Source organism: Anabrus simplex, chromosome 2 (genome assembly GCF_040414725.1).
Source record: "Anabrus simplex isolate iqAnaSimp1 chromosome 2, ASM4041472v1, whole genome shotgun sequence".
NCBI lineage: Eukaryota > Metazoa > Arthropoda > Insecta > Orthoptera > Tettigoniidae > Anabrus > Anabrus simplex.
Window position 1 is genome coordinate 332,952,126 of NC_090266.1, and position 25,194 is coordinate 332,977,319.

The 25,194-nt window shown below is 36.9% G+C and overlaps 1 protein-coding gene across 5 annotated transcripts in view; it reads left to right on the plus strand.

Moving 5' to 3' along the window:
- Positions 1 to 24,558, plus strand: part of LOC136864113 (uncharacterized) — a 929,406-nt gene extending 904,848 nt beyond the window's left edge. For 4 of the 5 annotated variants that reach the window (XM_067140695.2, XM_067140693.2, XM_067140696.2 and 1 more), the window contains one exon: positions 24,186 to 24,557. Coding sequence is in view for 4 of the 5 variants with exons in the window: in XM_067140693.2 (XP_066996794.2) it covers positions 24,186 to 24,233 (48 nt within the window). In the remaining variant the exon portion in view is untranslated. Of the gene's footprint in view, positions 1 to 24,185 lie in introns of all 5 variants that reach the window. The other variant, XM_067140697.2, reaches the window with a different exon arrangement.
- The last annotated feature ends 636 nt before the right edge of the window (positions 24,559 to 25,194 follow it).

Sequence of the window (25,194 nt, forward strand, 5' to 3'; positions counted from 1 at the left end):
AATTTATTGAAAATCTCCCTAGGAAAATTATTCCAATCCCTAACAGAGCTACAATACGTTAAAACTTACATACATTCACATTAAATCGCTTTACTGCCACTACCTTAACTTCACACATTTTACCAAAGAGAATTGTTCCATCAGTAGGCCTACTGGAGATCTCTTCACTGAACTCTTTCACATAATTTCTTAATTTTAGATCTTCACTGCACTTAGCGTTAAATATGATAGGATTCACTGTATATGTGCTCGTAACATTTTATTACCAATCATCTAAGATGGGACGGCCTGACTGTATATTCCAGCTGCCTCAAATGAAAAAAAAAATCGAGCAATGAGCACAAATTCTCCAAATTCTCGGTGTCACCCATAATTATGCGATATTAATTTTCAACTTGCATCGTTACGAAACATTATTATTATTATTATTATTATTATTATTATTATTATTATTATTATTATTACAAGTGGGCAGATGTTGATATGTTATCTTTTTCCCCTTTGCATTAGGACGTTTCTCAGTAGTATAGAATTCATTCTGCAAGATAACAAACAATAACAACACTTTTTATTTCACATTCTTTTGTATCTTTTGTCATTTTGGGATGATCAGTTATTCTTTCAACTTTCAAGATTTTACGTCAATATATACAGTAGCATTTTGAAAATTTCTTAGATCATTTTAAAATGTTTTAAAAATGTATGCATGTATTCTTTTTTGGCCAAAACACCACACTGCCTACCACCACAGAAACACTCAATAGTGATTACATCCCTCCACATATGCTTAACGTTAGGAAGGGCATCCGTCCCTAAAACATGGCCAAATCCACTTCTGCAACAGTCACACCAATGACTCTACAGGTGTGGGGTAAAAATTATTTTCTTTCAGACTGATTAAAGTCCACAAGTAACAACATAAAAATTATAAATTTTCTTACCTATGATTAAATAAGCTGAATATCTTTCAAGCCCAAGCAAACTGACCAGCAGTTGTTGGTGACTAAAAGAAAGAGTAAGGAAAGGATTTATACCTATGAGTCTTGTGTTTTCAAGATATGTGCAGGAACACAATACAGGACTCTGATAATTTGTGGAAGTATTTCTTAACGTGTTTTGAGTACAAGGAGTGCTGCAGTCTTGCACCCGCCCCTACAGCCGGTTATTCACCCCCTGCGTACCTCAATGCCAAGAACAAATGGCAACAGAAAGAATTAGAAACAACAGTTATATAACTTTCTGCTTTAGTACAGAATTATGTTCCCACGTAGTTCTGTGCAAGAAAATTGCCAAAGGTGAAACCACCACAAAGTATATTTTTAATTCAGCTAGTGAATGAATTTGGAAAAGGTGTATTTATAGCAGATGGGCACATTTTATTTTGTAAATTGCTCTAGTGAATGAATTTGGAAAAGGTGTATTTATAGCAGATGGGCACATTTTATTTTGTAAATTGCTCAGTGTTATAGTTAGTGTAGAAACGAAGTTAGTTGTACAACAGCGCATTAAGCAAGAAAATAATCTGAAAGCTGTAACAAGTGCGAAGAACCAACAAATGTTTCCAGCAAATCATCTTGTCCATATTTATATACATTGAGTGGCCAAAAGTCATAGGAAGGGGTGTCCCATTAGAAAATGTGTTATATATGACCCCTGAGCATTACAGCTAGCTGTGGTGTAGTTGAGCAATCTGCCACAGACACCAGTGTCATGAAGATGGCAACACGTCATGAGTTAACCAACTTTGAACGCGGAATGATCATCGGCGCATGGGTCCTAGCATTGCGGAGATTACACGCCAATTCAGGTTTCCAAGGTCAACCATGTCGAGGATGGATCCTCAATATCGCCGAGAGAATGTTACCACCCGCGTAAACTGTCACACCGGAAGACCGCAGGTGTTTAACGAATGGACGTTACGTCGCCTCGGCAGAACAATACAGGGTGCTCAACTGGCTACTGTGAGTCAGATCACCGCCCAGTTGATTGTTGGGAGTCAGAAACCCATTTCTAGAAGGACTGTGAGGAGGCAACTGCACCTCATAGGCTTCACCAGCCGACGACCAACTCGTGTCCTTTTGCTAACATCTCGACACAGAACTCAACGACATGCATGGGCCCGTGAACATCAGCAACGGATCATGGAGCAGTGGCGGCATGTTGTACGGTCCGATGAATCCCGGTTTCAGTTGTATCGAGCTGATGGGCACGCGAGAGTGTGTTGTATGCCCCATGAAGCTATGGATCCTGCGTGTCAACAAGGTTGTGTCCAGGTGGGAGGTGGCTCAGTTCTGGTCTGGGTGGCGTTCTCATGATTGCAATTAGGCCCCATTGTCCGGCTGCAGGGAGTGCTGACAGGTGTACATTATGTGAACATTCTTTCAGACCATCTACATCCCTTTCTGGCCCTAGAGTACACTGATGGGGATGCCATGTTTCAACAGGACAATGCGCCATGTCACTGCTCTGTGGTGGCACACAGGTAGTTGGAGGAGCACTGCAGTGAAGTTATGACCATATATTGGCCCTCCAGATCCCCAGATCTTAATCCAGCTGAGCATTTATGGGATGATGTCGATGCTGATATATGCTGCATGAAACTCGCACCAACCAAGATCCGTGGGTCCAGATCCATCCAGAACGATTCCAACACCTTGTAGATTTGATGCCTCACCGTATTGCTGTTGTTTTGAGGGCTCGCAGAGGAACAACTCATTATTAACACCACATTCATTGTCTTGCCATGACTTTTGGCCACTCAGTTTACATTCCATTAGGAGATAACTTTTTCTGTAAAAAACAAGTATTGCGCATTACATACAACAGGGATATATTACTTATAAAACCATTGTTATTGAGCCACCAGAATTCAGTTTAGCCAAATATTTTGAAGTACAGTAATTGTTTTACTTATTTTATAGCATTTTTCCATAAGTTTAAGGGCATTTTATTGATAATTTTCAGTGAGTTTTTTCAGTCAACAATATCTGTCCCCTAATTATTACATATAAGGCAAGGTTCATTCATTAATTATTATTATTATTATTATTATTATTATTATTATTATTATTATTACTCTAAACATGCCCCGGGCATTAGTGAAGAAATAGGTCATAATGACACCTAATGTACCCAACATAGCAAATCAGGTTTAAATTGATTACTTCAACTCTTAATATCCATGTGAAGGTAACATTAACTCTCATTTTATCACCTAACAAGGAGAGGTCAGTCCATCTCCTACTGAATTCAACTAGCTTCAATGTACCTGTTGGGGGGGGGGGGACACTGAACAGTAACTTGTGTATAAGATTTTAGGCAAGACTGACCCCAATCCTCAGAGCTCACTGCTATTCTCGATCATTCAAAGATGGTGAATCGAGTAGCTGGATATGTTGGAAATGTGGGTTTGTTTTGGTTTCAATAAGTCAGTCAATACTGATCTGCATTTAGGGCAGTCGCCTAGGTGGCAAATTCCCTATCTGTTGTTTTCCTAGCCTTTTCTTAAATGATTTCAAAGAAACTGGAAATTTATTGAACACCTCCCTTGGTAAGTTATTCCAATCCCTAACTCCCCTTCCTATAAATGAATATTTGCCCCAATATTTTCTGTTGAATTCCAACTTTTATCTTCATATCGTGATCTTTCCTACTTTTAAAGACGCCACTCAAACTTATTCGTTTACTAATGTCATTCCACGCTATCTCTCCGCTGACAGCTCGGAACATAGCACTTAGTCAAGCAACTCGTCCTCTTTCTCCCAAGTCTTCCCAGCCCAAACTTTGCTACATTTTTGTAACGCTGCTCTTTTGTCGGAAATCACCCAGAACAAATCGAGCTGCTTTTCTTTGGACTTTTTCCAGTTCATGAATCAAGTAATCCTGGTGAGGGTCCCATACACTGGAACCATACTCTAGTTGGGGTGTTACCAGAGACTTATATGCCCTCTCCTTTACATCCTTACTGCAACCCCTAAAACACCCTCATAACCATGTGCAGAGATCTGTACCCTTTATTTACAATCCCATTTATGTGATTACCCCAATGAAGGTCTTTCCTTATATTAACACCTAGATACTTACAATGATCCCCAAAAGGAACTTTCACCCCATCAATGCAGTAATTAAAATTGAGAGGACTTTTCCTATTTGTGAAACTCACAACCTGACTTTTAACCCCATTTATCATCATACCATTGCGTGCTGTCCATCTCACAACATTATCGAGGTCATGTTGCAGTTGCTCACAATCTTGTAACTTATTTATCACTCTGTAGAGAATAACATCATCCACTAAAAGCCTTACCTCTGATTCCACTTTTTTTACTTGTATCATTTATATATATAAGAAAACATAAAGGTTCAATAATACTGCCTTGTGGAATTCCCCTCTTAATTATTACAGGGTTGGATAAAGCTTCGCCTTCTCTAATTCTTTGAGTTCTATTTTATAGAAATATAGCAACCCATTCAGTCACTCATTTGTCTAGTCCAATTGCACTCATTTGTCTAGTCCAATTGCACTCATTTTTGCCAGTAGTCTCCCATGATCCACGCTATCAAAGGCTTTAGACAGGTCAATCGCAATACAGTCCATTTGACCTCCTGAATCCAAGATATCTTGCTGGAATCCTACAAGTTGAGCTTCAGTGGAATAACCTTTCCTAAAACCGAACCTGCCAGGCTGAGTGGCTCAGGCGGTTAAGGCGCTGGCCTTCTAACCCCAACTTGGCAGGTTCGATCCTGGCTCAGTCCGGTGGTATTTGAAGGTGCCCAAATACGACAGCCCCGTGTTGGTAGATTTACTGGCACGTAAAAGAACTCCTGCGGAACTACATTCTGGCACCTCGGCGTCTCCAAAGACCTTAAAAAGTAGTTTGTGGGACGTAAAGCAAATAACATTATTATTATTATTATTATTATTATTATTATTATTATTATTATTAAAACCGAACTGCCTTCTATCGAACCAGTTATTAATTTTGCATACATGTCTAATATAATCAGAAGAAATGCCTTCCCAAAGCTTATATGCAATGCATGTCAAACTTACGTGTCCTGTAATTTTTACCATTATGTCTATCACCCTTTCCTTTATATACAGAGGCAACTATAGCAACTCTCCATTCATTTGGTATAGCTCCTTCAACCAAACAATAACCAGATAAGTACTTCAGATATGGCACTATATCCCAACGCATTATCTTTAGTATATCCCCAGAAATCTTATCAATTCCAGCTGCTTTTCTAGTTTTCAACTTTTGTATCTTATTGTAAATGTCAATGTTATCATATGTAAATTATAATACTTCTTTAGCATTAGTCACTTCCTCTATCTGGACATTTTATCCTTGTAACCAACAATCTTTACATACTGCTGACTGAATACTTCTGCCTTTTGAAGATCCTCACATACACACTCCCCTTGTTCATTAATTATTCCTGGAATGTCCTTCTTGGAACCTGTTTCTGCCTTAAAGTACCTTTACATACCCTTCCATTTTGCACTAAGTTTGTATGACTGCCAATTATGTTTGCCATCATGTTATCCTTAGCTGCCTTCTTTGCTAGATTCAATTTTCTAGTAAGTTCCTTCAATTTCTCCTTACTTCCACAGCCATTTCTAACTTTATTTCTTTCCAACCTGCATCTCCTTCTTAGTCTCTTTACTTCTCTGTTATAATAAGGTGGGACTTTACCATTCCTTACCACCTTTAAAGGTACAAACCTGTTTTCGCATTCCTCAACAATTGCTTTAAACCCATCCCAGGGTCTGTTTACATTTTTATTTACCGTTTTTCAGTGATCATAGTTACGTTTTAAAAACTGCCTCATGCTTGCTCTATCAGCCATATGATACTGCCTAATAGTCCTACTTTTAAGACCTTCCTTTCTATCACATTTATTTTTAACTACGACAAAAAGAGCTTCATGATCATTAATACCATCTATTACTTCAGTTTTTCTATAGAACTCATCTGGTTTAACCAGAACCACGTCCAGGATATTTTTCCCTCTAGTTGGTTGCATTACTTTCTGAATCAGCTGTCCTTCCCATATTAGCTTAGTTGCCATTTGCTGGTCTTGCTTCATGTTGTTCACATATCCTTCCCAATTGACATTTGGTAAATTCAGATCTCTCGCTACAATCACATTCCTTTCCTTGTCGTTTCCCACATAGCTGATTATCTTATCAAATAATTCTGAATCTGTGTCATCGCTACCTTTTTCCGGTCTTACACTCCAAAGACATTAAGTTGCCTATTATCTTTAGAGATGAGCCTTACACCTAGAATTTCATGTTTGTCATCTCTAACTTTTTCGTAGCTTACAAATTCTTTCACCAGAAAGAATACTCCCCCTCCCACAATTCCTATCCTATCTCTACGATACACACTCCAGTTCCGTGAGAAAATTTCTGCCTTCATTATATCATTTCTCAGCCATGATTCAACTCCTATTACAATATCAGGGAAGTATATATCTATTAAATTACATAATTCTATTCCTCTCTTTACAACACTTCTACAGTTCAACACTAACATTTTTATGTTATCCCTACTTGACTTCCAGACCACTGTATCCTTATCACCGCTCCCTAGACTACCCCATTTCCCTGAATGTACCTCCCTATTACCCTTCCAAACAAATTTCCTTACTTATACATACCACTGCGGTTTAAGTGAAGGCCATCCGAGCACAGATTCCTATCTCCTACCCACCCATTAGGATCTAGAAACTTCACTCCCAGTTTCCCACATACCCACTCCATAGTCTCATTTAAATCCCCAATCACCCTCCAGTAGGTATCCCTCCTACACAGTATTCCACTGATAACAATGTCCGCTTCCTTAAACTTCACCCGTGCTGTATTTACCAGATCCCACACTCCCCAACTATGTTAGTACTTATACCAGCTTGCCTTATGTTGTTGGTACCGACGTGAAACACTACCACCTTCTCCTTTCCCTCTTCCTTCTCTTCTACTTTCCTCAACATCTGCCTCAACGTAATTCCTGGATAACACTCTACCCTGGTTCCCTTTCCTCCACACACTTTCCCCACATGTCTAACCATGGAATCCCCTACAATAATTTCTTTCAAAACTACACCGGGGGCTTGAACTGCAATATTATTGGGATATAGAAATTTATTAACTTTTACTTAATGAATAAACAAAGGTACAATAGTTCCCTGTTCCTCATCCTCCCTCTGTTGTTCTACCTGGAGTGACTCATACCAATTTCTCACAGTCATCTGTCCTAAATTCTGATCCTGAATAGAGGCCTTAGCCTACAATCTCCTTCCCCTTAGAACATTAGACCACCTGCGTTCTACAGTTCCCCCTTTCCTTTCCACCCCTCTTTTACACCTACTGTAACCTGTACATTGTTTGAGGGAGGCCTACCTTCCTCCCTCATACCCCTCAATGCCTCGACCACACCCACAGTTCCTACACTTGCACTCCTTAGCCATTCTTTACAGAAAAATGATAAAAGGAAAAATAATATACCTAACTTGTTATGTGCAAAAAAAAGAATGGACAGAAATAATGTCTAAGTTAGTACTCAAAGATCACATGACAATAAGGTAGTTAATATACTACTATACTACAATCTATTTAGTCGTACTCTATTTTTATCCTACAACACCCTAACAGGATAAAAGCTGCTGTTAATTACTGAATACTGAAAGGAATACACAAGAATTACACAATTCTAAACTTCAGTTAAGCCTATCCTAATTACAACAACAGAATTCTATTAAGAGGGTTTCTACAGATACCTGTACTCTATTGCACAAATATTTTACAATAATAAAATAAGCACGCTAATTTCTAATAAGATATTACTCTTATACTACTGTACAGTACACTACAATAATTTTAAACTATGTTCAGACATATCCTAATTACAATACCGGTACCTTATGTCACTACTAAGCACAAACAGAAATGAAAATTGCACGTTTAAAATTTGCAAGAACTATCGTACTGAAAGATTACGAACAAAACTAAACTCTTAGACAGATTATTATTAGTACTGTGCTCTAATAGATACACACGAAAGATACACACACAATGATACACACGAATATAGCAGGCAAGATACGGTAATATCTAAAATATACCGTATCTAAACTACAATTCTCAACTGAAATGTGGTTACTGTTATTTTCCCTACTATGTGGGACGGAGAATAAAAGTGTCCTTAAATGCTGAAAAATAAGAGGTTTTCTACAATCATTTCTTTCAAAACTACACCGGGGGCTTGAACTGCAATATTATTGGGATATAGAAATTTATTAACTTTTACTCAATGAATAAACAAAGGTACAAATTACAGAGTATACCGGAAACTTGGACTACAAATTAACGGAATAAAGTAATCAGCTGATTTTTTATTTGTTTACACAACTACCATGTGCATGTAACCTACTCTTTGATCTCGTCGGAAAGCAGCAACAAGCGTCAACAATCCAAAAACTGTTAACCCCTTAACTGGGGGATAGTTTCATAACGTCAACCAGCCAGTGGGTAATTATTCATGGCAACGTGCACTTTTGGAATGAGTACAGTAACGTGCGGCGGATGTAAATACTCAACAGAAAAAACTTATTTTACTTGATTTATTTAAATTATTAGTGATATAGTAGAAATTCAGTAGCATTATGTTATTACTGTTTTTCTTGTAAACCCGTAAATATATACATTTATACACACTGTGTTCATACAAAAGTGAATATAAAAAGTCTTCCTTTCATTATTATGATGACATTTTTCAAGTTTTCAGATATGCATCAATAGGTTCTACATACTGTTTGGTTCATAGGTCATTCAGAAATAGTGCACATTGTGGTAAATACGGAAGCACAGGCAAGCACAAACTGCCACGTCACATTCCTCACAGCAGTAGACAGTTTCCCGTCGCCTCTGATTTGACAGGTACACAACACAACGTTTTCTTGAGTGATTCGTACTTCCAGTCGGCGGCTTCTCAGATAATTCAGCATCTTTCCTAACCAAGCCATGTTCACGTCACACGGAACAGTTTACCACCATATACAGACCAATTTAGAAAATGTTATCAGAACATGGACAATGGAGTTCGCAAAACAACTGTATCGTAACAACAACGACAACAACAACTCGCAAATTTAGTAATTTCAATGTATATATACACACAAATAAATTATTTACGAAGAATTTGGCACAGATCGTATGAGGCAACACGAGACAGCTGTTGGACTGCCGCCTAGGCGCGAACTACCTGACTGGCGTAATACCGGATACAAATGAATAGGACAGCAATAATCACATCGAATATGAATGGAATTAGTTTTAAGTTACGATAGTACATGGCAGAAGTGATTATGAATAGCCAGAAATACTATAGGCAGTTAACCCCACGTAAGAACACATTTAGAAGTACAAGAACGCCTAAAGGCGTCAAACCCAATACTCGTGCGACAGCTGTTGAGGCGTCAACACCAGTTAATGGGTTAAGTACCATAATTATCCAGTTAAATTATCGTGTATTCTCTTTAACTTCTTTTTAAATCGAAGTTTACAGGCGTATCGTGTTATTCAATTTAATAAATTATTACCTTCGTGATAGTTTGAACGGATATCTATACAAAATACCAGAAAAGTTTTGGCGGAATTTACAACTCCTTATGATAATCTGCCTTTGTGAGTATTATACCAACGAGCCTACAGATATTTTTTTTTTTTTTTTTTTTAAAGTTGATATTATTACCTAAAGTATTTCCTAAACCTGAATTCGAAACAAGGTACACCTAGCTAGCCTACTTAACCTAGAATACACAATCTACCGAACACCAACTGCATTATTTGTTATCAAATTCAAATAAATATCACTACTCCCAATTTCTACCAACAGGCACCAAACACCAATATATAAAGAGCACTAAATGGATCACACGCACACACAGAATTGAACATTTTCAATAGGCTTTAACTACTTTATCACTACAATAATGTAAGAGCTCTCTCAACAGCCGACCGTTCACAAGGGCCTCCAACAATGCTTTGTTGTTATTGTATGTAGTCTGTGTAATTTCATGAAAGTTGACGATAAGTGTTAGTTTCTTTGTAGAATATATGTGTATTTATATGAGACAGTGGACACTTAGAATGTCTAATTATACACAGAAATGTGAGATTGTGTTTGCTTTGATCGTGTTGTGAACCTGGTTTGTCTTACTGTGGCAATGCCCCTCATACAACTATTCTTAAGTTTTCTACAGAATAGAACATTAAGGGAGAAATGGATTAGGAATATACATTGTGATTATTTTGAAGTAGTGTGCATACATCATTTTGAGAATAAGTCTGAGGTTAGGTAGGGAATAATGTTCTCTAATTCCAAACAGTGAACCTATTTATGTTTATTAATTTAGATAGAATATAATTGATATTGTGATAATCCGTCAGTGTCTATGTGCTTCAAAGTGTGGAGTGATTTAGATGCAAGTGTATTTTAAAATAATCTGTGCTTGCCTGTGGAAATGTTTGACTGGATATTGGAGTATAACAAAAGTGTGACAGGTGGAGCAATCTCTACACTGTTACACAGAAGAAATAGTTGACTTGGAGGGATTAGCTGGGTTTTACACTACCAATACCTTCCATTTCATGCTGTGGTTATCTGTTATCAAGCAGACTACACTAAACTGAAGCTCGTCCATGTGGTTAAATATCAATGTTTTGAGTCAATAGAGTTTCTTTAGCATCTGAACGTTTCATTACTAAGGTTACCATCATTGTGTGAAGTGCTGCTATGCCATATGTCAACATTATGTTAGCATTACCAGAGCCATCATTGGGTTAACATAATAATTTCGGGTGTACCTGGACTGGCTGGCTCAGATGGTTAAGGCGCTGGCCTCCTGACCCCAGGTTGGTAGGTTTGATCCTGGCTCAGTCCGGTGGTTTTTTGAAGGTGCTCAAATACATTTGCCTCATGTTGATAGATTTACAGGCATGTAAAAGAACTACTGCAGGACTAAATTCTGGCACTTTAGCATCTCAAAGGTCCGTTAAAAGTAGTTAGTGGGACTTAAAATCCAATAAGACTATTATTTCAGGTGTACTTCCCTTTCATTATGTGCTGAATATAAGAAATTGTCCACCACTTCAAAACTAAGGCAAGTTCTCATGAGAGCAAATAAATTGAGGAATTTTGCACTGCTGAAAAAAAGACAAATCAGTACTGTGTGAAATGCGACTGTCCAACGTGCCAAACTTGCTGTTCCATGGTGGGTAAGGATTGTGGAGAAGAAGACATGTAGTGGGTTTTTAGTGGTTGTGAAAATGACGTAAATGACTGTGAAATTTTATGAGTTTTGTGTACTATAATATTTAAATATACCTTTGAATTTGCTTTGAAGCAATGAACATTTAAAATTTGTTTTCATTTAAGTTTAATTCATGGGAGTGCGACTTTCTTTTAAAATCAGTGACGGTAAAACAGTTGTGCTTTATTTCACTATCTATAATCAGTAAAGATGTTCATTTCTCATTGTAGGTAATGCAAAATATATAAGGAAACAATTGATGTGTACTTATTTTTGAAACTTAAGTAAAAGGTGTCTGTGGTCATCCATTCTATGGTATCATTTTCGACCCCACAACGCCATTTACCTATCAAAGTCTTCACAACGCCAGTCGAGGGTATCAAGGCAATATTGGATGCCATCTGCAAAATACTTACAGAAATAAATAACTAACTTGGTAGAGCACAAATGAACCCTTTCTCCCAAGGCGATAGTCAGTTGCTGATGAGGATCCAAATTTACTTCCTTATCTTACCTGACACTATTTAACCCCTGAAAATGAATCAGGGTAGCATGCCAGGATTTCACTCCACCAATAAAAAATTTTACTATTAGGTTAAGTATGTAAATTTGCTCCCAAAAAAAGGACAACTACTAATATCATCATCTGATGATACGAACCAGTTTTGCCTAATAATCACTCATATGTCTCCAGATTTAACAAACATCATATTAAGCCATTCACAAACAAATTAACCACAATTGGTTATACACATTTATACATTTCCATTACATATCTCAAGGGGTAATATTCCAGTAGCCACTGCATGATATTACCTGCATTTCCCTTACTATCTAGTAAGGACAAGATGCAAGGACTTGCCTTACACTTGGATACCCTTATTTACTAAGGTATTCCATCCCTAACCCTAATCACACAAACACTTCCTCTTCAAACTGATGCCCTGGGTCCTTCCAGCTTCCAGTAACCATTTACAAAGGTAGGTCTGTCATCTTTGCGTCACTCCAAGACATCATTATTCAGGAATTGCCACCAAATTTCACAGATGTATGTACACAGTTTCTGATGGCCAAGTCTCAGATTGATAATCTGTAATGTATGAGATTATTGTCTCATTTTTAACCTCTTTTATACATGAATAAAACAAGCAACATGATCACCATAGAGTGAAATTACCAAGTACTATCATTGTACGAGGTAAAATAAAGTCACATCACCATGCTAGGTGAAAATACAAAATACAACTTTACTATATTACCATATCGAGTCATGTGAAGCGAAGAGAAGTGAGGTTAAACAAGTGTATGCGTGAACTGTTCACACACTGAGTCCATGCACAGTGGACAATTAAGAATGGAGAAAGGACAACGAACCAATGGAGAACAGATCCTATAGAATCAATTAACAATCAGTGAATGACAAATGCCATGTAGTCTCTCCCAAAGAATGAGCCAACAATGAACACTGTCATATTCATGCACAAGATTATATAGGCTTTCCCTGACATATCTCCTGGCATCTATAAATCAGTGAAATCTCATTCAATAATCCAAACCTTTTTGCATGTCCAGATTAGCACTATCACATGTTCATTCATTGATGCATCACAATCTTCACCTTGTATGTCCCGACTGCACCCCAGGTTTTCAAGCTACTTGTTGCAACACTTTCAACCGACTTCAACCGTCTTTCTCGATATAGTCACTGCTTCCCATGTCAAACAGTCTTGAGCAAACTTTCACCACCATACCTATATACAGATTCTCACCAAAATTAAAAGTTACCGAGCTCGATAGCTGCAGTCGCTTAATTGCGGCCAGTATCCAGTATTCGGGAGACAGTAGGTTCGAACCCCATTATCGGCAGCCCTGAAAATGGTTTTCCGTGGTTTCCCATTTTCACACCAGGCAAATGCTGGGGCTGTACCTTAATTAAGGCCACGGCCGCTTCCTTCCCACTCCTAGCCATTTCCTGTCCCCTCGTCGCCATAAGACCTATCTGTATAGGTGCAACGTAAAGCAACTAGGAAAAAAAAAAATTAAAAGTTATACAAACTATAATGATATTCATTCTCCATATTCCCTAACTATAAATCCTTCTTATAATACTATGTTCTTACATCTGAACAAAATCACATGATTTTCACTACTTTGTATTACAAATTAATTTACAAATACTGTAAATAAATCTGGGGTTCATATTCTTGTACAGTTACAACTTCTTCTTGTTTCTCAATAGGCAGTGTAGTAATTGCTAGCTCAATCACAGCTAATGTAGTAATTAAGTTTTTTCTAATGGATGATTTGTCACAATTGAAGAGCCCAGCATGAGAACCAGGCAGCTGCAAAATATAAAAATTTTCAGGAGACACAAAAAACTTCATAAAATAATTATATGTTGAAAAAGTAAAGGTTATCTACATACACTAGCTAGAAGCAGAAGTAACATACATATTGAAGTGGAAATGATATCGGTTGTGTTACTGGACTCCTCTCAGTTTATTCACACAACTGTTGGAGCTGTCTTGTTTCATGCTGCTATGGAAAATGCAATAACCGGTACTATTTACCCAAATTATCAATGTAGGATACTTTATTATACAGCAGACTTACTGTGAGAATAAATATCGTTACAATGCAACAAGATTTATATACACGAAGGAAATAAGGTTCATTATTCAGCACCAACATCATCACCGGGTGCATCATCACTCCCAGTTGAAACTATCTGGTTGTAGAACCACTAACAGTAAGGTGCAACATATTTCGAAGCTGTATCTTTAACATCCTTTGCCTTATTTGCATTGACTTTTAAGACACTGCGATGTAGAATACGTGATGCATCTGGTAAGGAAAGAGTAGCTCCTGCTTTCTCCAAAACAAAGACTTCCCTTACCATGGCACTCGCATTGACACTGCACGACTGTTCATTGCCGTTGTAATTAACGTATCTATATTTTGGCATTGTCAACTTTGCACTTTTATGACGACTGATCTTTGTTTTGAAGTGAGTTATGTAGTCCAAAAACAATGTTCGTGTTACCTATCTGCAACTCGCATATGGCTCCAGGGCATGATGATTTTGTGGCAAATATATTCTCTCTCTCTCTTTTTTTTTTTTTTCCTTTTTTTTTTTTTTTTCGATTACACCAAAGGTCCGGTCACAGTGGTCGAACACTGAACTATAGCCGCTGCAAGAAACAGACAGGGCCGATGACCTAGATGTTAGGCCCCTTTAAACAACAAGCATCATCATCATCATCATCATCAAGAAACAGACAGCTCCAGGAGCTGTCAGGGTTCATGCACTAGCAGAAACAGTTAAAACAACCCTGACAGCTCCTTTTACACTCCTACTATGCACCAAATCAGTGGAGCGGTGCAGTTCTTGCACCAGCAAATAGAACTTTTTTTATAATGATAGCTTACAGCACTACCCAAGTCTTAAGAAGAATAAAAAGACAACATCATAAGGACACACTGCAGTTAATTGAAGAACAATTCAATAAAACTCAATCAAGGGACTGCTACAAAACCTTCAGAAAGCAGCTCCAAAAATATGAACCCCCGGCCCTACTGATGAAGGATGAAAATGGCAAGCTGGCTCATAACAATAAAGACAATGCAGAAATTCTGGCTAAATATTTCAACAAGCTTTTAAATTGTGAGGAACCTACAGAACTCCTTCATTTGGACACCAACACCCCGATAAAAACACCACCAGAGAACATCAATCCCCCACAATAAAGGAAGTCTACCAAGCTCTGAATAAATTAAAAAAACTACAAAGCGCCAGGAGAAGATCAGACCTATGCGGAAATCTGGAAATATGCAGGAACATCAGCAAAAGATGCCCTCCATCAACAACTTATCTCTATCTGGATTAAAGAAGAACTGCCAGAACACTGGACAACAGCCCTCATTCACCCACTGCACAAAAAAGGAGACAAAACCGACCCTAATAACTACAGGGGAATCTCGCTCCTAGACATAACATACAAAATATTTTCAATAATTATCCTTAATAGGATAAGCTTACAACTTGAGAAAGAACTAGGAGATTATCAAGGAGGTTTCAGACCCTGGAGGAGCTGTCCTGATCAGATCATGAGTCTTAAGTTCGTGTTGTTTTTTTTTTTTTTTTTTTTTTTTTTTTTTGTTTTTTTTTTCTTTACGTTGCACCGACACAGATAGGTCTTATGGCGACGATGGGACAGGAAAGAGCTAGGAGTGGGAAGGAAGCGGACGTGGCCTTAATTAAGGTACATTTGGCTGGTGTGAAAATGGGAAACCACGGAAAACCATTTTCAGGGCTGCCGACAGTGGGGTTCGAACCTAATATCTCCCGAATACTGGATACTGGCCGCACTTAAGCGACTACAGCTATCAAGCTCGGTGAATCTTAAGTTGATAATGGACTATAACAGGAGAAGAAACAGAGATATGGTGATAACATTTGTAGATTTCAAGAAAGCTTATGATTGCATCCATAGAGAATCTCTGTTTAAAATTTTAAGACACCTTGGACTACACCCCAAATTAATAAACATGATAAAATTGACTCTCACCAACACCAAATCAAAAGTGAATTTTAGGGGTGAAACATCAGAGACATTTGAAATTAAAACTGGACTACGGCAGGGAGATGGGCTCTCACCACTATTATTTAATTGTGCTCTAGAAATGGTAATGAGGGAATGGTTTAGGAAATGTCCCCCCAAAATAAAGATTGGCCGAAAAATCAAAACAAATTGCCTGGGTTTTGTTGATGATTTAGCATTACTATCAGTGGACATAAAAGAACCAAAAACCCATATATCAGAACTTCAAAACATTGCAAATAAAATTGGCCTCAAAATATCACTTGAAAAAAGCAAAATTATGCCCCAAAAACCAACACAACTAAAGGAAGTTACCATAAAGGGTAATAAAATCAAAATAGTAACTCAGTTTAAATATATATGAGAAGTAATATCACATAAACTAAGTGAAAAAATCTCAGTCCAAGCCAGAACAAATAGATTAGCTAAAGCACAAAAATTAACATGGGATATCTACAAAAAGAAATGTCTATCAATAAATACAAAAATAAAACACTAATCCACAGTTATAAAACCGAAAGCTACATATGCAGCAGAAACACTTTTTTACCTGAATAAACTATCGAAGACTGACAGACTTCAGAAAATTGAAAGGAGGATTCGAAGAACCTGCATCAACAAAAAATACCAGAAAGATGGACAGTGGCGGTTAATACCTAACAAAGTCGTGTACAAAGAGCTAGAACCCATTACAGATACTATGCGTAAGAGGAGACTGGGATTCTTTGGACATATCATGAGGATGCAGCATTCGAGACTTCTGAAACAACTAGTACAACACAATCTCGTCTCAAAAAATACCACTACAGGATGTAAATGGATCAGAGAAGTAAGAGAGGATCTGAAGGAAATAGGCCTTACAACAGAAGACACCACAAATAAGATAAAATTGAATACAAAACTCAAGAATACAAAAATCCGCTTTACCCTTACACAAAACAAACCAACAACACGCATATTTTCAACTGAGGAAAGGGCACGAAGATCGGAGCATCTGAAGAAGTACTGGGAGGACCGCAAAGCCCGAACAATCCCTTCAAAGAGACCTGAATGACGGACTGACTAAAGTGATCCTATGTGGTCATAAAAGAAGAAGAAGAAGAAGATAGCTTACAGCATAAATACGAAATTGACCAAAACGTGGAGCTGTCTGGTTCTTACGCCGGGCTCTTCAGTTGTGCTTAGGTCCCGTGTTCAATCTCTGAAGTTCTGCTGTACTGAAAGTGATATTGCTGAGGTTCTTATTAGGTGGGTGAAATTTGTGTATAGTAAATGTGTTGTTATGTGGTGATTTGAACTCGGTAAGGGGCTTGGAGTCTTTAAGTTTATTCATTTTGTTATCAAAAGTTTTTGTTTTTGAGATAAAATATGTTTATGTCTTTTAGTTAAGTGCAACTGGATGGAGGTACTCCCAATGAGCAAGGTAGAGAGAAGCTTCTAAATAAATTAGCTTCATTTAGTTTATTATTTATAGACAAAATTATTCATAGACAAATTAATCTATAAATTTAAAAGTAAACTCAATCAATACCACTTTAACTAAAGATCCTGCCCCCAGGAAAAGATATTCTTCCTCTGCGTTCAATAATAATAATAATAATAATAATAATAATAATAATAATAATAATAATAATAATAATAATAATAATATCTACCAGATTACTAACATCTTTAAGAAATGCGACATAAGAATATCATTTAGAACAACTATTACTAATACAAATTCATTTTTAATCCACATATTATCAATGACAACAATACATTTCATAACTCAGGTGTTTACAGACTCAGTTGCCAAAGTTACAAGGCATCTACATCTGGCAAACTGGTGGGAACTTCACAATAAGGTATCAAGAAAATATAACTGCTAATAAATACTGTACAACCGATTTTTAGCTATGAGCCTATGTACGAAAGATTTCAATCACAGCTAGTTACACCTCTATTAATCAAGACTTAAAAATCCTTAATTTCATGCAAAAATGCACCATGCTCGATATACTAAAAAATACATACATTCACATGGACCAGTATGACAATGCAGAATATAATTTTAATGAAATAAATATATGAAGCCATTACCCCCTTCATTTGTAAATATATACCTAACAACTCGTGGTTTCGCCCTCAAGGAATCAAGGTCTACCTTCCGTCTCCTTTCTCCTTTACCTCCTTCCCTTCCCCTCTCCCCTTCCTCTAGTAGCACCAGCACACCTCACCAAGTAAACGATTCTTAGTATGCATTGAATCATTGTAGGGAACTCTTCATTCGACTGGGCAACAGGGAGTGGTGTTATATTTCTCATTTATTACAACACTTATTCTTGTCTTTTCCACTTAATATTCTAATACATTTTCTTTCTATATTACAGACACTTCATTTATCTTCAATACATACTTATTAGCTAAAAACCAACAACCATACTAACAGCCAGCTATATCCTCCTCACAAGGTCACATTTACAGCAGAACTGGAAATATGTTCCCCATAGCCTTATATTACTAATTTAAAGTTTCCTTATGGAGTCTATGATGGTTTTTAACACATTACTATTTAATAATATTGACTTTGTGTTTTGCCGATTAATTTTATCTTATTCTCATGTATCATCTGTTTGACAGAAATATTTTAATATTCAAGATGCGGACAACATTTTACTTGCACTGTTATTTTTTGTGTACCAATGTTTATCATTCTCAGCGTAATTAATATATTTTTAGTAAGTCACTCTTATGTTTTACAATCACATAGTTACGTTTTAATGTTTTTAATCAAATGTTTTACTGATGATGGCCCCAACATATAGCCAAAACATGTATAGATATTAGGTGTAATACACTAGCGTGCAATGATTTCCCGTTTTGGGTGAAAATAGGTGGTACACATGGAAAAATACGTACTAGTTTCAAAAATGCGAACCATTTTGCTATAACACATACAGATTGTATGTGATTAGATATTTTATATATATCGATGTTCGAGATGTAATGTAAATTTGAATTCATTTCATAATATTTCAAAAAAAATTACCAGGCATCAAAATATGTGAACAATGCTAATATTACTGTGTAGAACTCAGTGAAAAAAACAGAAATGTTTTATCACATACAGTTTACAAGATATAAATAAAAAAGTTATCCTAAAATTCTTATATAATGCAAATTTATGTTAATAAGAAGATATACCAAGCTCGAAAGCTGCAGTCGCTTAAGTGCGGCCAGTATCCAGTATTCGGGAGATAGTAGGTTTGAACCCCACTGTCAGCAGCCCTGAAAATGGTTTTCCGTGGTTTCCCATTTTCACACCAGGCAAATGCTGGGGCTGTACCTTAATTAAGGCCACGGCCGCTTCCTTCCCACTCCTAGCCCTTTCCTGTCCCATCGTTTCCGTAAGACCTATCTGTGTCGGTGCTAGTAAAACAACAAGCAAAAAAAAAGAATAAGAAGATAATTTTATCACATACAAAACAAAATTGCCAGTCATAACAATTGGTGGTATACAATAATACATTATTATGACTTACTATCTAAAAAAGAACACTACAGGGGTAAGACACCCCTCAGTGAAAATAAAATACAACCTCAATATTGCATTGGATTTATTGAATACCTTGTATACTGTAAGAAAGCCAGGCTCCGGCACTGAATTCAGTGTGTTAAAATTATTCACAATCACCTGTAACATCTCAGACCTCAGAAAAATGTTTATTTTGCTGGCAAGTCATTTACAGTCACCTATTAAATAATTTCTTTCCAAATCTTTGAGGGGTATCAAAATTTAGTGAAATGTGATCAAAATCATGATATTAGAGGAAATGATGAGGCTACTGCGAAAAATCCTTACATGATATGGGGTAGTGGAAAGCAGATTTAAACTCAGCACACCTAAGTTAGGTATTATCACCTATTAAACCTTTTACCGGAGGAAAAAATATATTATTTTGCAGGCTAATGTAATATATCATTGAATGGGATAAATATGGATTCAATAATTCTTATATAATGGCTGTCACTACAGATAATAATGAAGTTTATATCTTGTAATGGTACAATTCATTGATGGAAATGTTCGATAAATTTCCAAGTTCTTTGAAATCATACAAGAAAAGACTAGGTAAACAACAGATAGGGAATCTGCTACCTGGGAGAGTCCTCAATGCAGATCAATGGTCGGTTGGTCGGTCAGTTGGAAATCATGTAACCAGTTTCCTCTTAGTAGCGTCTACTTCCTTTATTAGATATTCCTTCTGTGGAGTAACTTTTGATTTACTTCCATTAACCCTCATTATATTTTCTTCCACCTATTGACTTATGTTATTCTAGCGCCATCAGTATTGCCAAACAGTCCTCTTGTCTGTGTACTTTCTATACTGTACTGTAAATGATTGTATTATTTGCATACAGCCTCACTGCTAATATCATTACAGTAATGTAAATAACAAAACATAGGAGCTCGAGTATGTTAACCTGTGTGACCTACCCTCCTCTGTGAAATAATTTGTCTAATTCAGCATTCCCTACCGATCCTAGTCCATTCAGTTAAGAGTCAGGTAGAGAAGAGATGAAGCCCAGTTAAAGCCGAGGAAATTGCCTGTATCACCAGGTGCCAGCCTAAGCACAATGTGATGTGGCCAGCTGGTCAGCACAAGCTTCCTAGTGTTCACACTGGGAAGTGAGCAAGCCTAACAGTTCAAAACATCAAGTCATGAGCTCAAAGATCTTGGGCCATATTAGTGACGAATCCAGAATACCTGTGATAAGATGCTCGTTGAACATAGATATTCTAAGTGAAGTCAAGATTAAAATAAAAATGAAAATGCATTAAAAGAAAATAGTGCTGGGAGAGGTGAAGTATGGGAATGATTTTATGTTGTTATTGATGACAAGAGACAGAAAACAGATTTTGTGCAATGCAAAATAGGACAGTGCCTCTTACGAAGCTCAAATACAGCATAATAGCAAGACATAAATGCACTTGCTCGTCTTGAAGTCAGATGAGCGCTTCATGCAGTTGAGTTATTCTTATCTCTGTAAAACATAAAATAACAGACGTCTGTTAAAATGTGTCCCTTAAACCTACACCCTTTCAATGTTTTCTCAGGTACAGGGTTTAAAATGGTAGAACAAGAATTAATGTAGGAAATGACTTTGGTAAAGTAAATGCATCTGAGGTTCTGCCGCACTGGACGACTGTTTCCCGGTGAAGTCATGAAGTGGCTGATGATATTCACCGCTCTCTAATGCCAGGCATTCATGATGCAATGCTGTGTTATTTTTGCGCTGCAGCTACAGACATGAGAACTGAGGATTACAAAAAAAAAGTATTTTTTTCCCCTATCGTTCACTCTATTAATGAGTGGGCAATAAAAAGCAAGGGACTTCCTGGCCGAGACGGTGAAGGCATGCTCGGTTTGCCCAGAATGTGGGTTCGAATCCCTGTCAAGTAGTTGTAAAATTTTAAAAAAATATTTCCACTTCTGGAGGTGCACATGCCCCTGAGGTTCACTCATCCTACATCAAAAATGAGTACCAGGTTAATTCTTTGGGGCAAAGGCGGCCATCAAGTGCTGTGGTAACGAATAGTGGAAGCCTTTACCTTCCACCCCAAGGGCCTACATGAAGGAAATAGGCTTTGCAATAGAAAAACAGAGTTCTTTTAGTCTGCCTCTTTCCTAATAATCCAAAATATGGTGAAAAGATCGTGAAGGAATTTACCACTCAGTGTGCTGATTAGGAATTTAGCTGCCAGATTTACAAAGGGTTATGTTTGTAACAGATCAAGGTGTGAATATTAGGAAGGCCTTACAGTTCACGAAAGCTTTATGTGTGTACCTTGTGTAGGGCATTTTTTAAATACAGTTTTGTGACACACATTCCAAGATGATTTTCTTAATTCTCAGCCACAGGATTTAGAATACATAATTAAGGAAACACAGAATGCAGTGGCCTATTTCAAACATACTGGTTTAGTTAGTCGTGTCGAACATACTCTGTATCAGGATATAGAAACGAGATGGAATAATAAGCTGATCTTGCTACGGTAAAAGGATTGAAGTCCTATCGGCTGCAACTTCAAGCAAAAGAGAGAAAGAAGAAAAAGTGAAAAATAAACTGGAAGCAAACAATAAAGAATTCATGAGTCACTGGGTCTACTTCCAAGAACCTTTCAAAGAAGCCACTGATGATTTAGAAGGAGACATCAGTCCAACAATATAAAACTTGCTCCTTTGGTTCCATTATGTAATACCGGAAATCACTCCTGGACACAGATGAGGAGCTAGAACACTATCCTAGGATTACGGCGCTGGTCAGTCTAATTATTACAACTACATTACTTACAAAATAATACCAAATATGTCTTTTGTTTAACTTAGAACTGGAAGGTGCAAACTGTTAGTGAACGCTGCACACTAGTAATCTGCCGGTACGCCAGCACTAACAAACCCAGCCTGCAGAGGAAAACAAGCCCTGTTGGCCGATCTGCCTTGATGTAGCCTTCGTGATGAAACAAGCCCAGCCTAGCTCTGTAGTGCTGTTGCACGATGCAAGCCTAGCTTAGCTGACAGACACACGTACAAGCCCAACCAAGCCTGAGACCCCCTATTGCTCATCTCTAATCTCAGGTTCAGCTCTGTTGATTGATAATTGCTATGCAATCTATCTGGAACTCCAAATGTAATTCATCTATGATATCCTAATAGAATCTCATCAACCATGTTTCACAATAGAGATACCTTTTAACTTAATGTTGGTTCTTTGTTAACTATTTTTCACCTTTAGAAACATCTCTTAAGTATTTCACTGTTATTCTCTCCAATATTTTACTTATAATGTGGGCCAAGTTGATTGGCCTGTAATGTTCTATCACTCCTTCCCAGCTTTCCTCGTTTCAGCCATTTGATTTCTTTTTAAATATCAGCATTTGTATAGATCTTTTTATCTCCTTATGAGAGTCCCTCTTATTTTCCCAAGTTTTTCCAGTCTTATAGCTCTGGTTGTCTAAAATTGAGTTTTAGTGATCACTGCTAAATAATTTTACCTTTTCAATGTCTTCCCAAATTTCTTTTATCACTGATAAATCCTTTCAGAACTTACTTCAAACAAAGTTTGCTTTTTTTTTTTTTTTTTTTTTTTAATTACATAAATTGCTGTGACAGCAATTTTACTCAAATGAAATTGGGAAGACATTCAAAACTAATTTTAAGAGATGTATTGTTCCTAATTCTTCAAATGATGACCATTGAATAGAAGAGGGAGGTATAAATAAGCACTGAAGGAATTGATTTATACAATACTAGGCAATATATTTCTGTAGCACCCCATTAATATTTTAACCAGTGTTACCTCACCCACGCTTTTCTTCTTGTATTCTGGCCTCATATTTTGGGAAAGCGGGATTTTTTAGCTGCTCTAGAAATTGCACTGTGATGATCATAACTATAAGACAATGCTGTGTATTAAACATCTGTTCTACTTGGAAAGGATACCAGAGTGCCAGAATTTTGTCCTGTGAAGGGGTTCTTTAGAATGCCAGTACATATAATGGCACAAGTCTCTTATTCTTGAACACTCGTAAATGCAAACCAGCAGCCCTTGGGATTTAATCTTGCAACTTTTAGCAGAGGAGACAGATGGCCTAACCAACTAAGGAATGCAGCTGTTAGGTGATATATATTGCACAGCAAAGAGCATCTTATACACAGGTAGAACAAATTCATTGGCTGTTCTTGTTTGAAATTATACCAATTATTGCGTCACTAAAATCCCAGGCTTTTCTTGTCTTGTACATGAAAATGTTCCTCCATCCAGTCGTGGTGGTAGTAATACTGTAAACCACCGAAGGAAATTGCGGTTTTAAATCCATCTGATTATAGAATGTTTTGATGAGGTAACTCAAAATCACACCCATAATCTGTACAAGACAAACCCAGTTCACCCCAGGAATTAAACTGGGGGTGAAAGCCATGCCTGCAACTATTCAGTCTCAGCTGTACATTGGGTTGCATTTGCCTCAGGAGGATCTTTCATCTATTTACACAAATTATCTTCTGTGTCTGCTCACTAGGTATTTCGATTAAATGTTGCTTATTATTCTAATATATTACCTTTTTTTGTTTTAACCTTCATAGGACATTCATAAACATTACCACATTAATCCCATTCCATATGTGGGATTCTTGTAATAAGTTACAGGACATATAATATTGTAACATAATTCTTATTAGAATTATTTTGTATTAACTGTTGTTTTTATTTTGTTTAAAGGGTTGTCTGAAGAGTGGGAGCCCAGGAACTACACTGGCTATTTTTTAAATGACTGAAGACTATAATAGTGCTGAATTTAAGCATATTTTTTTAGCTTTAACATATGACTGTATAACGGTTTTAAAGATGCCTTACTTGTTCTATGAGTCCGTGTTTTGAAAGTTAAGTGTAAATTAACCTAACAGAAATTAATTCATATAGTACAAATGTATAATAGTAACTTATATATCATTTTTGAATGGATGAATGTGTGATTTTAAAATAACATACCTCAAAAACCTGTGTGAAACATAATTTGTGAATAATGTATTTAGAAACATAATATGTAAATAATGTATTTATTAAAGACATTTTAAAAAATTGCATTTTTTTATTTATCCTTAATTCTCAAGTAACAAAGTAACACAGTAAAAGGACAGAGTAGGTTCTTATTGTATAATTACTTATTATGTGGGTTACCAAGCAAGTTGGCTATGCGATGCAAGTCATGCAACTGTAAGCTTGGACACAATTGGGTTTGAACCACACCATTGGCAGCCCTGAAGACAGTCTTCCTGGGTTTCTCATTTTCACACCAGGAAAATGCCATGGCTGTACCATAATTAAGTCCATGATGGCTACCTGCATGGGGAAAAAAAGATTGTCTTCTTTCCATAACTGTATATGAGTAAGGTGATGTCTGTACAGTATTCAGTTAATATTCATGTTCGGGTTTAAACAGAAACATTCGTACATTTCTAAATATTTTGAGTGTGATTTGATAGAATCTGATGATATTCTTTTAAGAAAAAACATGTCATTCTATATTTTTAACACGTTGAATGAATATTTCCTACAGTATGTTACAAGTACCATGTGTGTATATATATATATACATTTAACATGTTGAATGAATATCTCCTGCAGTGAACTGGAAGAAATTGCTTCTTATCTTACCATCGTCCGACTCCATGACTAAATGGTTAGCATGCTGGCCTTTGGTCTCATAGGTCCCAGGTTCTATTCCCGG